We start from the raw sequence: 23,621 nt of genomic DNA, 5'->3' as shown, positions 1-23,621 counted from the left end.
CCATATAATCTTCCTCCCAATTTTGACCCTTGCCGCCGCTCTCTTGCCAGAGAAAAAGGAGGTGTTGGCGTATCTAATCTCATAAAACCAACAGCTCCAGAAACAACTTCTTAAACCACCATCGCATAGGCCACCAAAGTTGGTTTTGGGGTTTATGATAGAGTCAATAAAAAGCACTAAAATCCTTGGCTTCTTCTCTGTTTCGATAGAGGCAGCTTCTTGATACCACCATCTTGGTTTTACACGGCCCAATTGCAACTCGAAGCGTAGAGAAACAGAGAGATAAGATTGCAGAGAAGTAGATTTTTTATTATTATTATTTTACCATTTAATTTAATTTGTTACCACTTAATTCATAATACATTTGCACGTAATTTGTCATAATAATTTTAAAATTACATATGCTACCAACAAAAGTACAACCAAACACTAACAATATTTCAATCATCATATTTACTATCATTTATTATCTACAATTTATGCTACAATATATGTTACTTTCAAAATTATCTACCAAATGAACCTAGATCAAAGCTTCTCAAGAAAGAGAGCGCTATATGGGTTTCGTATATTATAAAAAAATCGATCTACTTTGTTACAGTTTTACTCTGCCTCTACCATTTTACTATAGCAATTGTAAATTTTCAGTCTCTGATCTAGTCACACAGCTGTATGGCAATTTTTGTCAAAAACTCTACTGTTTACTCTAAATTTGTAGTTGCGTACAACTTTTCAGTTGTTGCTGTGGATGCCCTAATCCATCAAAATATCAGCTAAATCAAAGTAATCATTTTATCCTTTCAAATCCATTCTCAACTATATCCTTCATTCTTTGAAGGAGGAGGAGTGGTCGAAATTATTTTTCACTAGGGAAAAAAAAAGAAAAAGTTCACAAAATGTATCCCAACCTCCAAGATTAAATCCAGCAGTCTTGGATTCTATTCAGTCAATGCCATGGTTCAATGGAATGAAAGCAACATAGCCTATGCTCTTTTACACTCCTCTGAATCATCATTGAAGCACAATTGTTAATTGATTGAGAAAATAACAAAATCGATTCAATAATAATGGAAAATTGGAAATGCTCTTTCCAAATTTCAATAATAAGGTGAAGCTGATATGTAGATAGCCCAAAAGATTGGGCTTTCAACGGGCCTGAACGTGAATTGGTCAGGTCCCAACCTGAAGCATCGGAGCCTGTATAGCCCAATTTAGCGTGGCCCACCGCAGAATACCCCCTGAGCATCCGATCCGTAAATTACACAGCCTCGCAGCCCTCAAATCCTCATTGATGTCCAAAACCCAAAACCTCGAACGCAGGCGCACAGAGAGAGCCATAGAGGCGTAGTAGAAATGTTGCGTTCTCTTCTCAGAGCTTCTGCTCTCACGAGTCCGCAATTTCTCAGAGCTTCTGCCATTCCTTCAATACATCCAAGTACTCAGAACGACATTCATCTTTGCTTCTATGCTTCGAAGGCCGCCAAGACTGCGAAGAAGCCCGATCCCAAATCGAAAGTGAAGTCCAAATCCAAGTCGAAATCAAAAACGGAAGCTGATACTGAAGGCGCCGCCGGATTGTCCGAGTTAGACATGGCAGTCTCCGATGACGGCGCCACTCGTGCCCGCCTCCTGGCGGAGGACGCGAAGGACTCGTCTCTCGATGTGGGGCTGAATGGTCGCCCTCTGTTCACCTCCACTCCTTCTTTGGCACTACTCACTCGCAAGGACACCTGCTCCTACTTCAAATTCAGGTTGTCTACGTCTCTGTATGAATCTATATGTTTAAGTTTGTCTTTAGTGTACCTTTCTGCCTATTCATATGTGCATGAGTGGATTTGTAATTGAAACTGTTTGCAGTGAGGATGGACTAAATGCGGTATTACCTGAAGGGTTGCCGAAGGGTATGGTGACGGAGTTTGAGGAGTCCATGCGGAGGGCATTGCTGGTTCGGCAGAGCTTTTTGGATCTTCGTGATAATTTTAGGCGCATTGTTGATCCGCCATTGAGCTCCTCTGATGGTAAAGGTGTGTTTTTCGGTTGGATTGTTAGAATAAATTCCAATGCTTGAAAAAGTTGCTTGACATTTGCAGCTAACATTTTTGGAATTCGAAACTTCCAGATTTAAAGAGCAATGTTGATAGGGAATGCAATATTTAAAATCATTTTTGCAAGTTCTTTCTCAATTCAAACTACTTTGTGTCATGAAGTACGAAAGAATCAAGTTATGATAGCAAATGTTGAAATCTTCAAGATATTATGTTATTACAATAGACTGATCTTTGAATGCCGATGTGAGAACCCTTTTTATGACAAGCTTGGTATTTCAGTTCTTATTTAATCCATTGACCAATTGTCTAACAAATTGGTCCATGATGTTACCACAACTAGTCAGGTTCTTCTTCATATGTTGATGAATGTCACTATTTTTGTGGCATGCAGGTTTTAAGTAATCTTAAGGAGCCACATGGCCTGTCAATTTCTCTGTGTTACTGAAGTTTGTTTGAGTTGGGATGTTATATGTTCTGGTTCAGATATTTTTGTAAATATATGCTTTTTTTCATCGCTAAATTTGGGTTGTGTGCATTTGATATGTGTGATAATCCCCTTGACTTCGAAATGGTGGTACCCAATAACCCTTAATCCCTTTGATAGAGAGTTTTGAAAGTGTTTGCATCTGAATGTGTGATCTGTGGTGTCACTGAATAATCTTCCCTTGAATAATCGGACTTCGAATATTGAAAATACTAACATATATCGACAAAATGAAAAAAAAAAATGTTCCAATGTGATTTGATAAAACACCAGCATTAGCTGTCTGATAATTTCTCTGTCCTCCACTCCTTCATTAAGACTTTCCCTTGCAATTTGTCACATTCCAATGATGGCGCATTTATACTGGTAAGTTAAATTTATAGGTTCAAAAGCTAGGAAGCAGATTGTCTTGGATGGTCCTGTTAGCTGTGGAAAGAGTATTACACTTGCAATGCTGGTTCACTGGGCCCGTGATGAGGGTTGGCTGGTGTTTTATGTTCCTAGAGGCCGGGAGTGGGCTCATGGAGGATTTTTCTATAAAAACCCGCAAACTGGTTTATGGGACACTCCTCTTCAGGCTGAAAATGTTCTCAAGGCAAGAATGTCTAACTTTATTCTTTTGGTGGGAAATTTTGAATTTATCTGATGATTTATAGACTTTTCTGTCATAAATGGGCACCTACACAACTTATTTTCATTTGACCTATCTAAACTAATGTATCTCTATTCTCCGTCATATTCTTATGGCCATGATATTGGTTTTATGACTTTTATGGTTGGTTTTTCCTGGTTGTATAATGCTTTGAGTATGAACTTATATTAAGAAGTATATTGCTTGTGCCATATCCTGTTTAGACCCCCAAAAATGATATAGAAGTCAGACATTGTGCTTTAGGTACATTTCTCTTGTTTGTAGTGAGTGGCACTGGGAAATAATAACCCAAAGAGATAATGGAGAATAAGAAAAATCCCTGTTATTGTTTCTTGTTTACCCGAGAAATCTGAGAGGTACTGATCATTGAATGTTTCTTTTTTGCCTCATTTCATATAGATGCGTACATTGATTCCTTGAGAGTTTGGTTTTTTTTTTTTTATTTTATTTTTTTTTCCTCCAGGATTTTCTGAAATATAATGAACCCCGCTTAAAACTATTACCATGCCATGTGTTTGATCCTATTCCTTTGGGAGAGGGTGCTGGTGTTGGATGGCCGAAAGTGGATGACTCCGTGTCAATTCCTGAAGGTTCAATGCTGTATGACTTGGTTCAAATAGGAATCAGGTCCACATATGCAGCCGTTGGAGTAGTGGTTCGTTTGAGGAAAGAGTTAGCACTAGTGAAAGACGTACCTGTACTCATTGCAATTGATCAAGTGAGACAGATTCAACCCTGTATAATATTGTTCTGTTTTTGGATCATCTTGAATTTCATAATTCTTTTATAATTATTCGCAACTCTTTGGCACATCTTTTATTTATTTGTTGCTATTGCTTTTCTTCAGTATAACAACTGGTTTACATTTAGTGAGTTTCAAGAGCCAGTAACTGTTCGTTCTTGTCGACCAATACATGCTAGAGAACTTGCCATGGTTAGTACCAAATTTCCTTTTTGTACACTTTTTGGTAAAATTTTGCTGCTGTTCTCTGGTAATTTCTATCATTCTGCAATTTCCTCATCATTGTGATTTTAGGCCTTGGTGCAATTCTAATGTCCAGTAACTGATGATTCACTGGAGACCTTCATATATAATTCTGAGTTTTGCCTTTTCTTTTCCCTTTTTTTTTTGGTTGGAGGGGGTAAGTGTTTTGGGAATTACTGAATGTGGGGAATTCACCTGCTTTGATGCTGGTCATATCTCTTCTATCCTTTGTCTTTCCTTGTCTTTTCCTGCCTAGAAATTCTGAAATTGCCTGGGCATAGGTCATATCCCTAAACCCTAAATTGGACATGTGGATCTCCCTCTGCATTGGATGGGAGGCACCACTGACCATATGGCTTGGCAATGACCCTCGGGGTATAGAAGTTCTATTGAGAAGGTTATGTGGGTACTTGGAATCATGTCCTCAAAATTTTGCATTGTTGCATTTATCATCCTCAATGATGGACATGGTAAACATATACTTGCTTTGACTGATTAACATGTGTTCGCTTTGAGAGAGGGATGTGTGGCAATGGAGAACCTTAATTTATCTTTTGCAGGTGAATGCTTTTAGATCCATGATGCATAATGGCATGATGGTCGGTGCCTTTTCTCATTCGACAGCAGTTGGAAAACTTCGTAAAGATCTGCCAGATGTTCCTGTAGATGCTCGTATCTTCTTACCTCGCTACACTCTAGATGAGGCGGCATCCGTATGCCATTACTATCTCAGGTACAAAGTTATACTTGCCATGATAGTAAACATAATATGCAGTCTCTCCTACCCACTTCCATATGGCTGATTGTCCGTGTCCTATTTCATTCAAGTTTTCAATCTTCCTTGGGGTGAAGTCGAGCAAATACCTCTTGAATCTTCCATAGGCTGCTTTGCCATTTTCACGTTGCCATGTCAACTTAATTTATAAAGGCTATGTTTCTTACTTGATGTGATCTCTAATAATAGCCATATGCTTCCCCTGCTGCACCTTTCTCTGTGCCTTAGCTTAGTGCTTTGTTGACTATGGCAGGCAAAGACTCGTTCGTCGAGAAGCATTTTCAGAGGAGAACTGGAGGAAGATATACTACTTATCAAATGGGAATGGAGCAGAAATGAGGAGCTTGATTCCTTTGATGAGGTGACCAAGTCATGTTCATTTAATTTCAAGGAGATGATTGGCAGTAGGGATGTTCACTTCAATGGCTCTTAATCTGGTCAGAATACATTTTGGCATGAAGTCGCATTCTCTATGAGGACTGTATACAATATGTAGTTCAAAACAGCATTTAAGTCCTAACTTGGGAAGGAATTCAATTTTGGATGATGGTTTTATATCTATGTTTCATTTTTCCCCAGCCAAATAAAACTCACAAATTTTTTGTGGTGCCGCATATTGGTTTCTGCTTGGGTGAGGAGCGAAAGTGGGTCCTCAGTGCAAGCCCCTTGCGTGCGGCACACGCCCAGCGTCAAGTGTCGGTCCGCCCAACCCCTCTGGGCATGCGCGCACCCTTACGGGCTTGCGTGCATCGTGACTGATTCTTTATTACGTTTCTGAATTTTAATATCGTAAAAATTAATATATGATCTAAATTAAAATCTCACGTTCTAATTATTTCAAATATATTAACTACAAGAAATCTGTATATTTATAAAAATTAATTTTATTCTCGGGTTTTCATTGGTAAACTAAAACTCTATCCTTGAATTCTTATAAATCTTATCCCTTCTCTAAATTCCTGTTTTAAAAAAAAAAAATACAGCAGTGGTGACATTATAGATTTTTGTTGATTTTCCTTAAATTGGACAATAGACGCAAATTGAGGTATTAAAGGGACACCGCAGCACATACATACCTCTTCTGAGGGCATCCATATATCAAAAATGAATGGTATCTTATTTCTGGAACACAGAAAAATTCCATTTGGCATTTTTCTTTACTTTTTAATTTTTATTAATTATGGGTGCTTTGAAATAAGCTGATTGATTATTTTTGGGTAGATGTATATGAAAATTTCTTTAATTATTTTTGTGCTTGCCTTTTGTAATGCACTTGCCAATAAATCTAAAGCACCTCCTCTCCCCCTCCCCCTATCTTCTCCCCTCTTCTCCCCTCTTCTTTCACCTTTTCCTACCATGGGTTAGATATGTCATTTCTCCAGCAAATCTGTTCATTTTGTGATGTTTTATGTTTTGAATAAGGATTTTGCAGGGACTCTCTTCTCCGGATTTCAATCTCCTCCATCTGTCGCGGATCTTTGATCATTGATGTTTCCGGTGCTTCGACGACATCTATTCGAAATTTTAGTGACGAGATTTCAGATTTGAGGGAGTTTGGTCTCTCTTGTTACAAGGAAAGCCAAGATCCATGTTGTAGATCTAAGTTGCAGTTTGTGTTTATTTTTTCTTTTTAGTTTTTGTTACTCGGCTTAGATCGGTGGAGTTGGACTCCTTGGACAGTGGTTCGACGGTGTCTGGTGTACTCTGGAGTCGTCCAACAATGTTTGTCGATTTCCGGTTTAGTATTTGTGTTTTATTACTTTGTTTTTGGTTTTTAGTCCTTAGGTTGTATTGCACCTTTATGGTGGCCTCGAGTGCCTACCGGCCTCAATTACTCAATTTATTGGGTAACCTAATGCAATCATGTCTATGATCACTTATTAAAAAAAAAAGGCAAAATATAACATTTGGTACCTCAACTATACCCTTAGTTATATTTCGTCCTTAAATTTTTTTGCTTTTAACTCCGTCCTTCAACTATTGAAATGTATCTATTTTGCCCTTAAGTGAGAGAGTAGCCCAAAAAATCCAATGTGACATCTATTTGACATATTGGGGTAATCCCAATTGGTAAACTTTGACAAAAGTGAACAATATTATCTCTAAAATATTAATGTTTAGCATTTTTAGAGCTTAAACTATACAACAAAATAGTTTAGGGATTTTGAAGAGCTAGGTATTTTGGAGGTTTTGTGACATGTATAAAATTTAAGTCAAGTGGGATGATAGGTGTAAAAATTACACCAACTGTGATACCACACATGATTTTTCTGATGTCGAAGTCATTTGAGGGAGGAACGGGGTACCTTTGAATAGTTGAGGAACGATTTTAATAGCAAAAAAAGTTAAAATTCAAAAATGAAATCAAGGGTATAGTTGAGGAATCAAATGTATATTTTTTCCCATTCCTTTTCATATGATGATTTCTCCAATTAACGAGAAGACAATACCCAGTTGTCCCAATCTTCCTACAAATAGCTTATTTGACTTGGTGAATCCAAACAGGGGACTATGTACATGAACCAAAAAAAAAAAAAAAAAAAGAGATTTTATTTGCACACCAAAATTTGTTTTCTTTACACCAACAATTTTCTCCATATAAGTTTACATCATTTTTATCTAAAGGCCCATTTGGATTAGCATATATTGGAGCATTTATACTATTTATTAATATAAATGCTAGTAGTAATCCAAACATCTTTTTTGATGCACGTAAACCGAGACAATCTCATCAGCATTTATATTACTTTTTACAATGTTACTTTTTTGAAGCATTTGCCTAGCATTTTTGTGGTTATTTACTCTTTTGTCCCATATAATATTAATATTCTCATTATAACCCTGAGCTTGTAAATTACTATTCCCATTATAACCCTGGGCTTATTAAAATAATTCTCAATTTATAAATTAATTAATAAAAAAATTAAGTGTCAGTAAAATTTAACTATTTAATTAATTTATAATAAATTAATTTTCATTTCATTATATTAAATTTAAGTAACTTTAAATTAACTGTTATTTAAATTTTATTTGATTATATTAATTTTATAAATTAATTTGTATGTTTGGATACATTTATATTTTTATATTACAATTAATATGCATAATACCCCTGCATGTAAAATATCACAATCTGCTGCACAGAAAAAATGTTACTAGTAAAATTTCAACCAAACACTACAAAACATTCAAGTAGCATATCTGCTACTAAAATTGTCCAGCATTTCTGCTACCACAATTTCTGTTGATATATTTTCTACTTTACAAATGCTTTATCAAACTGACCCTAAGTTTACACCAAATTAATATGGTTAACCCCAAAATACCCTTGATTTAAGTTTTCAAAAAACAAAAATGTTATATTTACACACAAACTCATACCCACTGATCTAACAGTTTTTTTTTTTTAATCTGAGTTTCATTGTCTATAAAACCAACGAGAAAACAATGGCTAAGAATTTTTTTTCAACACTTCCATGTCTGATCTTTCACTCCATGCCATTCATGAGGCTATTTTCTTGACAGCAATCCATCCAACACTATTATTGCAAGTGATAATTCATCACATTTTTCCACCAATTCCCGTCCCAACTCCTCTAGTCCCTGAGGGCAATATCCTGCAACAATGTTATCAGGAAATGCCTTCTTACACATCAATGATCAATCTCCAGCTCTCCTCTCGCGCTAGAAATCGAAGTCTGTGAACATAGCTCTTTGTAGCAGCGGCCTTATTGCGAGTGGTCATGATGTCAGTGATGTCCTATATATCATAAGCTAAGTTTGACAAGTTAGGGTTGCTGGTTAGATAACCTTTACGTAAAATTTAATTAAGTATAACTTGAACTGGTTTAGTGGAAAGCAACATGAATATTCAGTTCTAAATTATAATTTAATCATTATCTCAATATACATATATGTGTGTATCAAATTGTCTAATAAGAACTAGATCAACATGAATTGGTTTTCAATAAAAAAAAAATCACTCTAAATAGAAGAGTGGAAGATGAGTGTAGACTTATAACTTTCGAATTCCACATGTTTATATATATTTAATTTTTTTCATTTATAAGGATTTATTAGGTATTTCATATAGAGATATATATGTAAATAAAAAAATTAATAAAAGTGGTGTAAAGATAACAAATCTTCATGTGTAATTAAAATCACTAAAAAAAAAAAACTCTTTACTCTATATGTCATTCTTCTAGATAAAAGAAAAATCCTCATATCGCTAAAAATAAAGATCTAATGGTCATGTTATAAGCTCATGGCTCTAGAAGCCATGTGATGGATTGGGCTTGAACTTGAGAAAGCGAACATTATCTTACAATCATAGTCAAGTTTGAGATAGAGAGTCTATTGTTGTTTACTAGCAAATGATATCGGAGTAAGATTGTTTAGCTTGAATGTGGATTGTACATGTGTAACTCCTGGTTCTAGTTGGTGGGCATGAGCCCGGCCCACAAGTGAGGGAAAACTTGTTGAGAAAAAGTCTCACATCGCTAAAATAAAGATATAATGGACATGTTATAAGCTGATGGTTTCATTGACTTAGTAATACGCGTTTTAAAGCCGTGAGCTCTGAAAGGCCCTGGAAGCCTTGTGATGCACTGTGCTTGGACTTGAACTTGAACTTGGGAAAGCGGATAATATCTTACAATCATAGTCAAGTTTGGGCTAGATAGTCTAGTGTTGTTTACTAACAATAACCTATAAATATAATATCAAATAAGAACTTGTTCTTGTAATATACATAAAAACCTGCACCTCAATGAGCCTTTATTTAAGGTTGTCACAAAATGGATCTCTCATCAAACTAGGGTTAGCAGTGTCGGTAAACAATGCACAAATCACGAACAAACTCATGTGGAAGTTGGTTCTAGCATAGGGTACGCATGAGCCTAACCGGTTAAGTCTCTTAAAACATGATTTGGGATTGCCACCACATGCTAATGTGAAGGTAACAACTCTCGAGCACAAAACTCCCGAAATGTGTGGGGTCGGGAACATACATGATGTACTCTTGAGCAAGTGATATTTGGAGTCGGAACAGATAGGATGTTCTTTTGAAATCCAAGTTTTCCTTACTCTCGTGCTCAAACTTTACCCACACTGCTACAAAATATATGGATAGTCAGTCTCCGGAAATTGAACTTATTATCTCTATGTTGCACCCTCTGTAATACCCCGAATTTCTTTTTCTTTTCGAAATTAGGTAGGATCAACATGTGTTGAGTATATATATATATATATATATATATTTAAAATCATTAGAAATTAATACCGAGTGATTTGGGGGTGTATGAGTGGTTTTAAAACTGAAAATTTTGACTATAGGTGTAACTGTTTGGACAGCCATAGAAGAAACTGAGACAGAGGTGGTTTTTAGACAGAAGTGTCCGGACGGCCATCCAGGGTGTTCGGACACCTCCCTAAAATCAACACGCGTGAATTGTTTTAAAAACACTCATTTTGCAATTTCTCTTCAAATACCCGATCAAAACAAACCCTGAACCCCATTTTCTCTCAAATTTCCTCACTTCCATCAATCTAAGATCATCAATCAAGGTAATATTGTCCTCTTTCAAGTTGTTTCAAGTTGAATTCATGACTTCTCTCTCTAGCTTACATATTCTTAAATTTCTCTCTTTGTTCTAATCTTTCAAGGTTTGAACCCAAACTCAAATCCATGAGTTCCTACATCATTTGAGGCCTAAAGGAAGCTTGGATCCCTTCCTTCTACTTTTCTACAACCTTGGTAAGTTTCTTAAACCTAAAAGCTAGCATTTAGAGATTGGGTGATTTGGGATTCTAGGGTTCTATGGGTTTTGTAGATTTGGGGGAAAATCTTTAAATTAGATGAAATTAGTGATTTAATAGGTTGATTTAGATTTGTTTATGGTTGTATTGCTAGATTCTATTGTTGATTGGAGTAGCAAGCTTGAGTAGGTAAAGTTCAAGAACTTGGAAAGTTTTGGGTAAGAGAAGGTAATGGGTTCTTGATTTATTGGATTAATTTGTATTAGATATGTGAAATTGAAGTTGTTTGTATATTGATTGGAGGATGGGCTTACCGAATAATAGGTTGGTTGAGGCCGGGAAAATTCAAGGTTGAGTATTGATTTACATAGCTAATTTGTGGAGTGCGAGGTAGGGAAATTCCACCCTTTGCTATTCTCTTTGAATATGTCTTCCTATTAAGAACGGTTATCTTTCTCATTGTTCATTATAATTCGTTCTTGCCTTAAACCTAAGGGAGAACAACCCCACTTTGTGATTTCTTCGTTGTATAATTTGAGTTATATTGCATACCCTACTTGTTCAATCTTCCATTGAGCATGAATTATTCTTGAACATGAATCATGTAGTAGATATATTTGTAGGTTGTATGTATATCCTATTGCATCGCCATGTTGGATATGCATTGTAGTTGCATGGTATATGTCGGGTATGGACTCGTATATCTCCTAGTTGTGATTGATGTGAAATGTGGAATGCCGTTGGGCCGTTCAGGGTTCCTATGAGTACACGAATGCCGATGGGCCAAGTCAGGATTTCGTATGTGCTCGAAGCACCATGCGATGATGCCGTTGGGCTGTTCAGGGTCCCGATATGTATAGGGATGCCGGTGGGCCAAGTTAGGATCTTGTATGACGTGGTTATCTACTTGTGTTTGGTGTACATGTTGTTAGCTATCATATTGTTGCATTTGTGCCTTTCTTTAATATTTTAGCCTTAAGTTATTCGCTTACTCTTTATTATTCCCTACTGGGCCTTTCGCTCACCCTTTTCATTCTCCTATTCCCTCCTCGCAGGTGAGTCTAGTTCTAGTACCAGGGTCGCGGATCAGGAGGAGGGTGCGTGACATGGATGGACCCCTAGAGAGTGATAGGACTAGATGGTTCTAAACTTCGATATGTTATTACTATTTTGTCGTACCTATTTTCTGAGTTGAGACACATTGTGTGATATCCGTATTCGATGGTGGGATGGACGATTGGGAGGGTACTCCATGTGATCGGGACTCTCTGGGCGGGTTTGTGGACTATGTGTCCCGACGCTTTCTTATGTTGTAGGATTGCTACTTGTGTTGATTGCTGATTATACATGTTATTGTGTGTGGAGAAATTATGTGTGATTGTTAGGTGGCCTGAGGCCCTGTTTAGATTTGAAATTTGATTGATGATATGATTTGTTAGGTGGCCTGAGACCCTGCTTAGACTTGAGAATTCAACTGTGATATGAATTGTTAGATGGCTGGAGGCCCTGCTTAGGTTGTGAATATATTTGTGAAATTGTTGCGCGTTTACCCCAAGTTGGCATCTTCTGTATTATGGGGAGGTACTGTCAAAATTTTCGATGGTGTGATGATTGAATTAAGTATGGTTTGATTTAGACGGTACCAAAAGTAATACATTCCGGGTCGGGGCGTTACATTTTGGTATTGGAGCCAGGTTTCGAAATATAGGATCTGTGTATGGGTCCAGGGAAGTGTGTATAGTATGTTAGTGAGTCTCCAGGCCATGTCACGACCTCCACTGATTCGGTATCTGTGGTGATGCAGATGGATACTCGTAGGACGACTCGATCTTCTCGTACTGCGGAGGCCCCTAGTGTTGAGGGCAAGCGAGGGAGACCGAGAGGCCGAGTTAAGGGCCGAGGTGGTAGGACGATACGTACTACTAGGCGTACTTCCAGTACACAAGAGTTGGTACCTGATTATGATACAGGGAAACGGGAGGAGGGGATTGTACAGGACGAGCCATATACAGGGAGTGGCCAGCATGCGAGGACCATGGTTGTTCCACCAGGACAAGCGCGGGAGACCCCAGGAGTGCAGGTGACCCTTCCTACTATTGAGGAGCCACCAACATCTATGAGGGGCATTGTGGAGATAGTGAGGTCACTAGCTCAGGTGGTACAGACTCAATTGGTTAGGGCACCAGTGGACCGCAGTGAGGGGCAGATTTCAGGAGCTGATATTGAGGATAGAGTTGTGCCGAGGCCTGGACGAGAGTTATATGAGATGGAGCAACTGCGTAAGACCAATCCCCCGGAGTTTTCAGGAGAGGGGGAGGGTTTTGAGGCTAGGGAGTGGTTGCTCTAGATGAGTAGGCGATTGGAGACTTTGGCTATACCAGACAATAGGAGGATGATGCTGTTCTCATATTATTTGAGGGGGAGAGCTTTTTAGTGGTAGGATTCCTTGGATCAAAGGAAGAATGTTTTAACTTGGGTGTCCTTTGAGTTACTATTCATGTAACGGTTCGTGCCACGATCTTTCCAGGCGGATAAGGCCAAACAGTATCTTGATTTGGTGCAGACACCCGAGATGACAGTGTCATAGTATACCAAGAAGTATGAGGAGTTGTACAAGTATGGAAAGAAATATGCTCCAGATGATTAAAGCAAAGCTGAGAAATACCGAGACGGTCTACTTCCAAGCATCTACAGGATGGTGATTGCTTCTAGGGTGAGGACTTACGATGAGACGGTGGATATGACACTAGAGTTAGAGCAAGGAGAGCGCAACTCCCGCCAGTATTGGGATGTGCAGAAAGGTCGTAAAGCTTCAACAATTAGTGATAGTGGAGGAGGTAGCCAAAAGAAATCGAGGACTGAGTTTCAGGGCTTGAAGGGCCAGAAGGTTGATCAAGGCAAAGGTTCGGGGCCAAGGGATAGCAAGATTGTGTGTTTCAAGTGCGGCCAGGACGGCCATTAGAAGAATCAGTGCACCATTATGGGAGTCAAGTGTTATGGGTGTGGTATGATCGGTCATAGGAAGCATGAGTGTCCACGGGGTGGCAGAGCTTCAGAGTAATCACAGGCACCGGGTTTACCGCCACCAGCTCCTACTCCAACTCTTCCTTCTACTGTTCCGTCAAGAGGGAGGGGGCGAGGTTGGGCTAAGCAGCAGACAACATTGACTTATGGGAGAGCATTTGCATTAGGACACCAGGAGGCATCTGAGCATCCTAACTTCATTGGAGGTATCTTTCTTATTTCAAATTGTTGGGCAAAGGTGTTATTTGATTCAGGAGCTACGACATCATTCATTTCTGCGTCCTTTGCACGTGCATTGAGTTTGAAAATCTCTCTAATGAGGCGAATGTTTACGATAGACACCCCTTTTGGGCCTTTCACCTCATTGGAGGGTATAGTTCTTGATTGTGTGTGTCGGTTTGGTAGTATAGCCCTAAAGGCTGATTTGTATGTCTTAGACTTCAAGGATTTTGATGTAATCCTTGGAGTGGATTGGTTAACGAAGCATCATGCGTTGATGGACTTTTTGGAGAGGAAGGTCACTCTTAATGTATCAGAAGGAGGGGAGATACGGTTACACGGATTGAAAGGGGTCCCATGTCCTCACTTCATGGACAACCCTTCATATCAAAATAGTAGGATCACGAGTTTGATTACATCAGCACCTAGGGGTGATGTACCTACTCCGACACGTGTGGTAGAAGAGTACATGGATGTATTTCCAGATGAGTTACCCAGATTACCACCGAAGAGGGAGATTGACTTTACCATTGAGTTGCATCCGAATGTTAAGCCAATTTCAATTCCACCGTATCGGATGGCTCCGGCATAATTAAAGGAGTTGATGATTTAGTTGGAAAAATTGCAAGACTTGGGGTTTATTAGACCGAGTGTGTCCCCGTGGGGAGCACCAATATTGTTCGTAAAGAAGAAAGATGGCTCATTGAGGATGTGTATAGACTATCGACAATTAAACAAGGTAACGGTAAAGAACAAGTATCTGTTGCCATGGATAAATGATTTGTTTAATCAGTTAAGAGGTGCTAGGCGTTTCTCTAAGATTGATTTACGTTCGGGGTATCACCAATTGAGGATTAGAAATGAGGATATTTCGAAGAAGGCATTTAGGACACGATATGGACACTATGAGTTTTTAGTGATGCCATTTGGGTTGACAAATGCTCCGACAGTGTTTATGGATTTGATGCAAAGGGTCCTTCGTCCATTTTTGGATAGATTTATGATTGTGTTCATTGATGATATTTTGATTTATTCTCTGACGGTAGAGGAACATGAGAAACACTTGAGGTTAGTGTTGCAAGCGTTAAGGGAGAATCAATTATATGCTAAGTTGAGTAAATGTGAGTTTTGGGCTACGGAGGTGAATTTCCTAGGTCATGTGATTAAGCAAGAAGGCATTGTAGTAGATAACTCTAAGGTTGAATCCGTGTTGAATTGGGAGAGACCTAAGAATGTTTCGGAGATTAGGAGTTTCTTGGGATTAGCGGGGTATTATAGGAGGTTTATCCAAGATTTTTCGCGTGTTGCCGCACCTATGATGCAACTCACGAGGAAAGGTACACCGTTTGTGTGGTTGGATGAGTGTGAGGAAGCTTTTAAGGATTTAAAGGGTAGGTTGACATCTCCATCGGTATTAGTGGTTCCGGAGAGGAGTGTAGGATACCAAGTGTATTGTGATGCTTTTGGAGTGGGGTTGGGTTGTGTGTTGATGCAAAGAGATAGGGTAGTGGAGCATGGTTCTAGATTATTGAAAATACATGAGAAAAACTATCCGGTTCATGATTTGAAGTTAGTGGCAATTGTATTTGCCTTGAAGCAATGGAGGTATTATCTGTATGGAGAGAAATTTGAGGTCTTTTCGGATCATAAAAGTCTTAAGTATCTATTCACCCAAAGAGAGTTGAATGAATTTGCGACAAAGGAGGTGGATGGAGTATTTAGAGGACTATGACTTTAGTTTACAATTTCACCCAGGTAAAGCAAATGTGGTTGCGGATGCATTGAGTAGAAAGCATAGAGTTGCTAGTTTGTTTATACATGAGTAGGAAATTGTAGAGACAATAAGTCAATTTGGTTTGGAGTTGCAAAGTGTAGAGGAAAGGGTGTATTTGGGTAGTATGACTTCTAGACCAATGTTGATTTAAAAGGTGATGGATGCACAAAATGGGGACCCGATTTTTGATACATTTGAGGAGGACTCCGGATGGGTTCGGGGTGATGATAGAGGTGTGAGGTTTGCGGGGAGATTAATAGGATCTGATGACAAGGAGCTACAAGAGGAGATCTTGAAAGAAGCACACCATTCTCAATTTGCTATGCATCTTGGAGACACAAAGATGTACCAAGACTTGAGAAGAAACTTTTGGTGGAGAGGCATAAAAGCCGATGTAACTAGATTTGTGGCAAGATGCTTGACATGCCAAAAAGTGAAGGCGGAACACCAAAGGCCGGCGGGTTTGCTACAACCCCTATCGGTGGCACAATAGAAATGGGAAATGATCACTATGGACTTTGTGACAACATTGCCAATGACACCTAAGCAAAATGATAGCGTTTGGGTGATAATCGATAGATTGACCAAATCAGCTCACTTCCTACCGGTGAACAAGACGGACACCTTAGAGTCATTGAGCACATTGTACGTGCAGGAGATAGTGCGACTCCACCGAGTGCCACTATCCATTGTGTCGGATTGAGACCTGCGATTCACGGGTAGATTTTGGGGTAGTTTGTAGGAGGCTTTAGGGACACAGTTGGATTTCACTATGCCATATCACACGCAGAGTGATGGACAGAGTGAGAGGACTATCCAGATTTTAGAGGATATGTTACGGGCTTGTGTGGTAGATTTTGATGGTAATGGGAGAAATACCTGCGTTTGGCAGAGTTTGTGTACAATAACTCATACCAGAGTAGCATCGGGATAGCACCATTTGAAGCACTTTATAGGAGGCCTTGTAGGTCACCATTGTGTTGGGCGGAGGTTGGAGAGAAAGTAGTATTTGAACCTGAAATGGTGAAGGAGGCGAGAGACAGAATTGAAAAGATTAGAAAAAGGTTGATCACAACTCAAAGTAGGCAAAAGTCCTATGCGAATAAGAGGAAAAGGCCATTAGAATTTACGATTGGGGACAAGGTATTTTTGAAGGTTAGTCCACGATGTGGCATTCAAAGGTATAGCAAGCAAGGGAAGTTGGCACAGCGGTTTGTAGGTCCTTTTGAAATCCTTAAGCTAGTTGGACCGGTAGCCTATCGTTTGGCGCTTCCATCAAAATTGGCTAAAGTTCATAATGTGTTCCATGTTTCTATGATACGAAAATATGAGCCGGATCCATCACATGTTTTAGATTGGATCACATTGAAAGTGGAGGAAGATGGAAGCTACACTCTTCAACTGATGAGAATTTTGGATCAAAAGGACAATGTCACATGATCAAGTGCGATACCATTGGTTAAACTCTTGTGGATGCATCACGAAACAGAAGAGGCAACTTGGGAGCTTGAGTAGAAGATGAAGAAGAAATATCCGCATTTATTCACAAGTCTAGGTACATTTTTAAATTTTGAAGACGAAATTTCTTTAAGGGGGAAAGATGTAATACCCCGAACTTCTTTTTCTTTTAGAAATTAGGTAGGATCAACATGTGTTGAGTATATATATATATTTAAAATCATTAGAAATTAATACCGAGTGATTTGGGGTGTACGAGTGGTTTTAAAACTGAAAATTTTGACTACAGGTGTAACTGTCCGGACAGCTTTTTAAAGCTGTCCAGACAGCCAAAGAAGAAATGAGACAGAGGTGGTTTTCAGGCAGAAGTGTCCGGACGGCCATCCAGGGTGTCCGGACACCTCCCTAAAATCAGCACTCGTGAATTGTTTTAAAAACACCCATTTCACAATTTCTCTTCAAATACCCGACCAAAACAAACCCTAAACCCCATTTTCTCTCAAATTTCCTCCCTTACATCAATCTAAGATCATCAATCAAGGTAATATTGTCCTCTTTCAAGTTGTTTCAAGTTGGATTCATGACTTCTCTCTCAAGCTTACATATTCTTAAATTCCTCTCTTTGTTCTAATCTTTCAAGGTTTGAACACAAACTCAAATCCATGAGTTCCTACATCATTTGAGGCCTAAAGGAAGCTTGAATCCCTTCCTTCTACTTGTTTCTACAACCTTGGTAAGTTTCTTAAACCTAAAAGCTAGTATTTAGAGATTGGGTGATTTGGGATTCTAGGGTTTTATGGGTTTTGTAGATTTGGAGGAAAATCTTTAAATTAGATGAAATTAGTGATTTAATAGGTTGATTTAGATTTGTTTATGGTTGTATTGCTATATTCTATTGTTGATTGGATTAGCAAGCTTGAGTAGGTGAAGTTCAAGAACTTGGAAAGTTTTGGGTAAGAGAAGGTAATGGGTTCTTGATTTATTGGGTTAATTTGTGTTAGATATGTGAAATTGAAGTTGTTTGTATATTGATTGGAGGATGGGCTTGCCGAATAATAGGTTGGTTGAGGCCGGGAAAATTCAAAGTTGAGTATTGGTTTACATAGCTAATTTGTGGAGTGCGAGGTTAGGAAATTCCACCCTTTGCTATTCTCTTTGAATATGTCTTCCTATTAAGAATGGTTATCTTTCTCATTGTTCATTATAATTCATTCTTGCCTTAATTGCACCTAAAGGAGAACAACCCCACTTTGTGATTTCTTTGTTGTATAATTTGAGTTATATTGCATACCCTACTTGTTCAATCTTCCATTGAGCATGAATTATTCTTGAACATGCATCATGCAGTAGATATATATGTAGGTTGTATGTATATCCTATTGCATCGCCATGTTGGACATGCATTGTAGTTGCATGGTAGATGTCGGGTATGGACTCGTATATCTCTTAGTTGTGACTGATGTGAAATGTGGAATGCCGTTGGGCCATTTAGGATTCCTACGAGTATGGGAATGCCGGTGGGTCGAGTTAGGATTCCATATATGCTCGAAGCACCATGCGATGATGCAGTTGGACTGTTCAGGGTCCCGATATGTATAGGGATGCCGATGGGCCAAGTTAGGAACTCGTATGGTGTGGTTATCTACTTATGTTTGGTGTACATGATGTTAGCTATCATATTGTTGCATTTGTGCCTTTCTTTAACATTTCAGCCTTTCTTTAATATTTCAGCCTTAAGTTATTCACTTACTCTTTATTATTCCCTACTGGGCCTTTCGCTCACCCTTTTCTTTCTCCTATTCCCTCCTCGTAGGTGAGTCTAGTTCCGGTACCAGGGTTGCGGATCAGGAGGAAGGTGTGTGACATGGATGGACCCCTGGAGAGTGATAAGATTAGATGGTTCTAAACTTTGATATGTTATTACTATTTTGTCGTACCTATTTTCTTAGTTGAGACACATTGTGTGATATCCCTATTCGATGGTGGGATGGACGGTTGGGAGGGTACTCCGTGTGATCGGGACTCCCGAATCGGGTTGTGGACTATGTGTCCTGACTATTTCTTATGTTGTAGGATTGCTACTTGTGTTGGTTGCTGATTATACATGTTATTGTGTGTGGAGAAATTATGTGTGATTGTTAGGTGGCCTGAGGCCCTGCTTAGATTTGAAATTTGATTGATGATATGATTTGTTAGGTGGCCTGAGGCCCTGCTTAGACTTGAGAATTCAACTATGATATCAATTGTTAGATGGTCGGAGGCCATGCCTAGGTCCTGAATATATTCGTGATATTACTGCGCGTTTACCCCAGGTTGACATCTTCCATATTATGGGGAGGTACTGTCAAAATTTTCGGTGGTGTGATGATTGACTTAAGTATGGTTTGATTTAGACGGTACCAAAAGTAACGCATTCCGGGTCGGGACGTTACACCCTACAAGGCTATACAACTCTATCAGTGGGCCACCTAAGAAAATGTCTACAAAGAAATTAGGGTGTAAGTTGGCTTTCCTTTTTCTTTTTTCCCGTCTTCTCTTATAACAAGAGTGTCCGAGACTTTGCTTCAACTATTCCTTCGTGCAATTCCTTTATCCCACAAACGCTGGGCAAGTCCCTGAGGATTATATTACCTCTTTCATATTTTCACTTCTTTTTCTTAAGAAGAGTATCCGAGATTTTGCCCCAATATTCTATTGAACACTTGCAACCTCGTACACACCAGATAACTATCAGACCCAGGGACCTTAAGACTGGCCAAAAAGAAACCCTTAATCTGCCATCACCAATGTTGGAGAGAAGCAGGGGCATAGGGTTTGAATCTCAAGTGACTTTTATAAGTTTGTGTAACAAAATTAAGGAAAAGGAAATCAGGCTAAGCAGGCGCAAACCTACCCGATAGGTTAGTTAGGCCAAGACGCAATGCAAACCACTTTGAAAATAGCTATGTCAGCTTAGAATCGACCTCCTGGGCTTAGGTGAGATTCTTTATGTCTAAGTCCGGAGAGATAACCAACTACGCTATCATCAAATAGTTCCCTCCTAGGTGAACATGTTTCTGGTCAACATTACATATACATTTACGTATTTATCTATTAATGGTTTTCTTATCATTGCTTTATCGATCTTATTTACGTCTAAAATCATTTCTTTGATACTAAATGATAGTCAGGTTTATATGCAATCACAGTAAACTGATAATTGAAAAGCTTGAGAGTTCATGATTCATTTTCTTCATGTCTCATAGTATTACACTAAAAACGTGCTCGAAACTGAAAAATGCACTATCATTTCTTACAAGAAAGTAAGTTCCAACATATTATTTTCTTCCAAAACAGCGTTGCCCTTCTTTAGGCCTCTGTCATTCCAAGCTAAACAATTTCAAGTTCAGCATTAGCAACAGTAATTTCAGCCCATGCTAGTGCTTGAGAATCATATGTCAGGCCATGCTAGCCATCAACTTGTGCTTTGTATTGTTGATGTCTAATTGTTCTTTTTTCTTTTGTTTTCTAGCGTTTGCCTTACATGTAATATGGTCGTTGATTCATTTTCTTGTGAAAATCTATTTGTTCTGAGAATGGTTAACGCCATGCGGGCATGTTGCAGTTACTAGAAGCCCATCCAATGCGATGGTTAACATTATCATAGATCATCAACTTATCTTGCATCGAAAAGACTAAAAACAACAAGAGATGATCAACGTCACAATTATATTAGAGTTTGTATATGAAAAAATAGTTTCCTTTATCAAGGTTTTTATGTTGCGAATATCTCTTACCTCCAATTACATTCGGATTTTCTACATCTACTTGGCCACAATCTAAAATAGCCAAGCACACGTTTACCTACAGGGAAAGATGTTTCATATGATTTATTGAAGGTAGATACGATTAGTTTTTATTGAAAATATACCACTTACCCCAACACGTATGAGATAAGCATGGACTGGTAAATTCAGCTTAACGTTTGGTACATTTGTGAAGTTCAAGGTCAGGCTCTTGAAGTAGTTTTTAACATCATCAAAGGATCTAATAGGACTTTTATTGTGTTTCCAACAAATAGGAAAGATTCCCATCGGTTGTGTACGAATCAATGGTGTTCTTTTCAGGGCATCGCTAATCTGAAATGTGAATCAACAATTCATGAGTTCCACGATGACTATTGAAGAAAATCTTGTTTTGTCTTACCCAATCAAGTGTGTCCTGGTAGGGAGGGTGGTTTAAGTAGGATAAGTCGGATCCACTATCAAAAATGAATTGAAGTCCTCTTACTTGAGTTGAACTTCCATTAAACAAGAGCTCCACTGGTCCTGATCCGTAGTCCCTGGAGACCATATAAACAAAAATAGAAATCCAGTTTTGCATAGATGAGAGAGAGATTTTTTGTCAAGATTAGTGATCGATATATCTCACTGTCCATGATTACTTGTGCTTGTGATAGGCGTCCAAGAGATTCCTGAAGGAGGAACAAGATCGTCTCCAATGAACAAAAAGCCACCTCCTCTACTACTTAAACAGTGACTAGTCACTTGTTGTGTTAGACCCTGTGAATGTATTTGTGATGAGAAGCCAAGCGGACCCCTACTTAGACCAAAGATTCCAGCCCCATCAAAAGCTCCCGTTTGTTTGTATCCACACCTGCACATTAAACAATTTTAAGTTATCACAAAATCTATTCAAATGAAATGAAAACTTAAAATCAAAATGTAATATATTATACACACCCGAATACCAAAAGTGAACGAATGATAGAGCCATTGAAAAGGCGCAGATGAAAATGGTCATTGACTAGATAACCATGAGCTAAACTGCCATCATCATATTCAAAAATATAGTCGCATCGATTTGTTGTGTTTTCACAATTATATTTCTTTCCTTGAACAACAGCACATAAGGGATCCTGACATTGCACAATGCTATGTTTTGGCGGTTTGTATAGACCTTCTTGGGGCTTTGATCAACATATAAGTAGTTGTGCTATGTGAGAAAATCATGAGAATGAACAACAATATTAACACTACCATAGTTTATGATTGTTGTTATTTAATCACCTGAGCGTAATTCTCAAAAGGTTCTACGCACTTGACCCAAGTGAGGCTACTACCAGTATCAACGTGAAGCTCAAATGGCTCGGCTTGGTCTCCTATATGGATGTCCACGAAGTAGGCCCTGCAAATTGAATTTTCGATCATTCATGAAAATACAAAGAAAATAATATAAGGAATCCAAGGTACTTACCCTTTAGGATAAGCATTCCCGCTCAAAGAAAAGACAATAGAGGAGGTGGCCAGACTGCCTTCAAATATTGTGCATAGCAACACCACAATCATCATCATTGATGGCAACACAATGATTAGCCTTTTGCCTTCCATCTTGTGTGTTTTTGTTTGTCTGTCTGGCACATACTCTGTGTGAGTTTGAGCGATTTGTATATAGACAGTCGGGGCATGCTTGAGAAGTCCAATGAGTTTTGGCTGTTTCTTTGTTGTCCTTGTGCCAATGACCGTAAAATCCTCTTTGGGTGAATCGTTGCCAAACTTTGTCTTCTACAATCTAATTTGGAATTGCCGAAAGAACATCGTGCAGACCATTATATAATTATATATGGTTCTTTTTTGCTGTCCACGACAACTCTTACCATTCGTGAACATCGTGCAGAACACAAAATATGCTTCTTTTTTGCTGTCCCTGACTATTTGTTAGAGGTGTAGAAACAGAGGATTGAAATGCTAATATTATAATTCAAGGCATTTTATCAAACGGTTGGTGTATAACTCGAAACCTAACTCATGTTGACCCAAAGCAATTACTTTGTGGATTTGGGGGTTCCGTAATTCCTTAGAGTCTACAATTCACATCTAATGGTGGAAAAAAATTGGATAAATTTTAAAAATGAAAAAACAAAACTGTAGTGTGATGTGACATACTTTTCAAGATTTGGGAGCTCCGCAATTCTCTAGAGTCTATAATTCACATCTAGTGGTGAAGAAATAGTAAGACAAGTTTTAAAAATGAAAAAAATAAAAATGTAGTATGATGTGGTACACCTCTCAAACCATTGGATTCAAATTATAAACTATAAAATTTTAAACCAATTGAGGAGCCATTTGGTCCTTTATCCCTTTTCTTTATGGTATTGATGCAATTTGTACCTTTGATCCATTTTCGTTTTTCATTAGTTGATATCGGAACTGGTTTTGCCTTCTTCAATGGCACATAACACTGGTAGAAACAATAAACTTACTAACAGAGATCATGGTGTTCGGGCAACATGGCGACGTTTGAGGAATTATGAGAAGGGCGGCACGAGCATATGCAATAGATTTAGGACATGCTCGTTGAGTTTAATTTCAACGACAGCAACAAAGACCCAAAGTTAGCAGAGTGCGCACCAAAGGATTTGTCCGAGGGCCACTTGTTGAGAGAAACAATCGTGAACCTCCTC

At 38.6% G+C, this 23,621-nt stretch overlaps 2 protein-coding genes across 2 annotated transcripts; one reads left to right on the top strand and one right to left on the bottom strand.

Annotated features, from left to right (window-relative positions):
- Positions 1-1,270: 1,270 nt before the first annotated feature.
- LOC119992329 (28S ribosomal protein S29, mitochondrial) lies at positions 1,271-5,558 on the top strand. Its single transcript, XM_038839050.1, has 7 exons — positions 1,271-1,751; positions 1,858-2,024; positions 2,916-3,127; positions 3,648-3,902; positions 4,032-4,118; positions 4,730-4,902; positions 5,198-5,558. Exons 1-7 carry the CDS (start codon positions 1,354-1,356, stop codon positions 5,307-5,309), a joined length of 1,404 nt encoding a protein of 467 aa, XP_038694978.1. The 5' UTR covers positions 1,271-1,353; the 3' UTR covers positions 5,310-5,558.
- Positions 5,559-20,758: 15,200 nt separating this feature from the next.
- LOC119991497 (aspartyl protease APCB1-like) lies at positions 20,759-22,548 on the bottom strand. The gene is made up of 8 exons (XM_038837843.1): positions 22,415-22,548; positions 22,228-22,345; positions 21,901-22,127; positions 21,590-21,814; positions 21,365-21,500; positions 21,097-21,297; positions 20,956-21,022; positions 20,759-20,853 (listed from the first exon to the last, which is right to left on the bottom strand). The coding sequence occupies exons 1-8, from the start codon at positions 22,546-22,548 to the stop codon at positions 20,759-20,761; spliced, it is 1,203 nt and encodes a 400-aa protein (XP_038693771.1).
- Between the last annotated feature and the right edge of the window lie 1,073 nt (positions 22,549-23,621).

This window comes from Tripterygium wilfordii, chromosome 22, assembly GCF_013401445.1.
Source record: "Tripterygium wilfordii isolate XIE 37 chromosome 22, ASM1340144v1, whole genome shotgun sequence".
NCBI lineage: Eukaryota > Viridiplantae > Streptophyta > Magnoliopsida > Celastrales > Celastraceae > Tripterygium > Tripterygium wilfordii.
The sequence above is the reverse complement of the archived record's forward strand: the minus strand, read 5'-3'. Positions and strand labels throughout refer to the sequence as shown.

Coding starts and splice junctions, on each gene's coding strand:
- LOC119992329 (XM_038839050.1), top strand. CDS start 1,354: ATGTTGCGTTCTCTTCTCAGAGCTTCTGCTCTCACGAGTCCGCAATTT. Junction 1,752..1,857: donor TGCTCCTACTTCAAATTCAG/GTTGTCTACGTC, acceptor AACTGTTTGCAG/TGAGGATGGACTAAATGCGG. Junction 4,903..5,197: donor GTATGCCATTACTATCTCAG/GTACAAAGTTAT, acceptor TGACTATGGCAG/GCAAAGACTCGTTCGTCGAG.
- LOC119991497 (XM_038837843.1), bottom strand. CDS start 22,548: ATGGAAGGCAAAAGGCTAATCATTGTGTTGCCATCAATGATGATGATT. Junction 22,346..22,414: donor GGGAATGCTTATCCTAAAGG/GTAAGTACCTTG, acceptor TTCAATTTGCAG/GGCCTACTTCGTGGACATCC. Junction 21,501..21,589: donor AGCACAAGTAATCATGGACA/GTGAGATATATC, acceptor TATGGTCTCCAG/GGACTACGGATCAGGACCAG.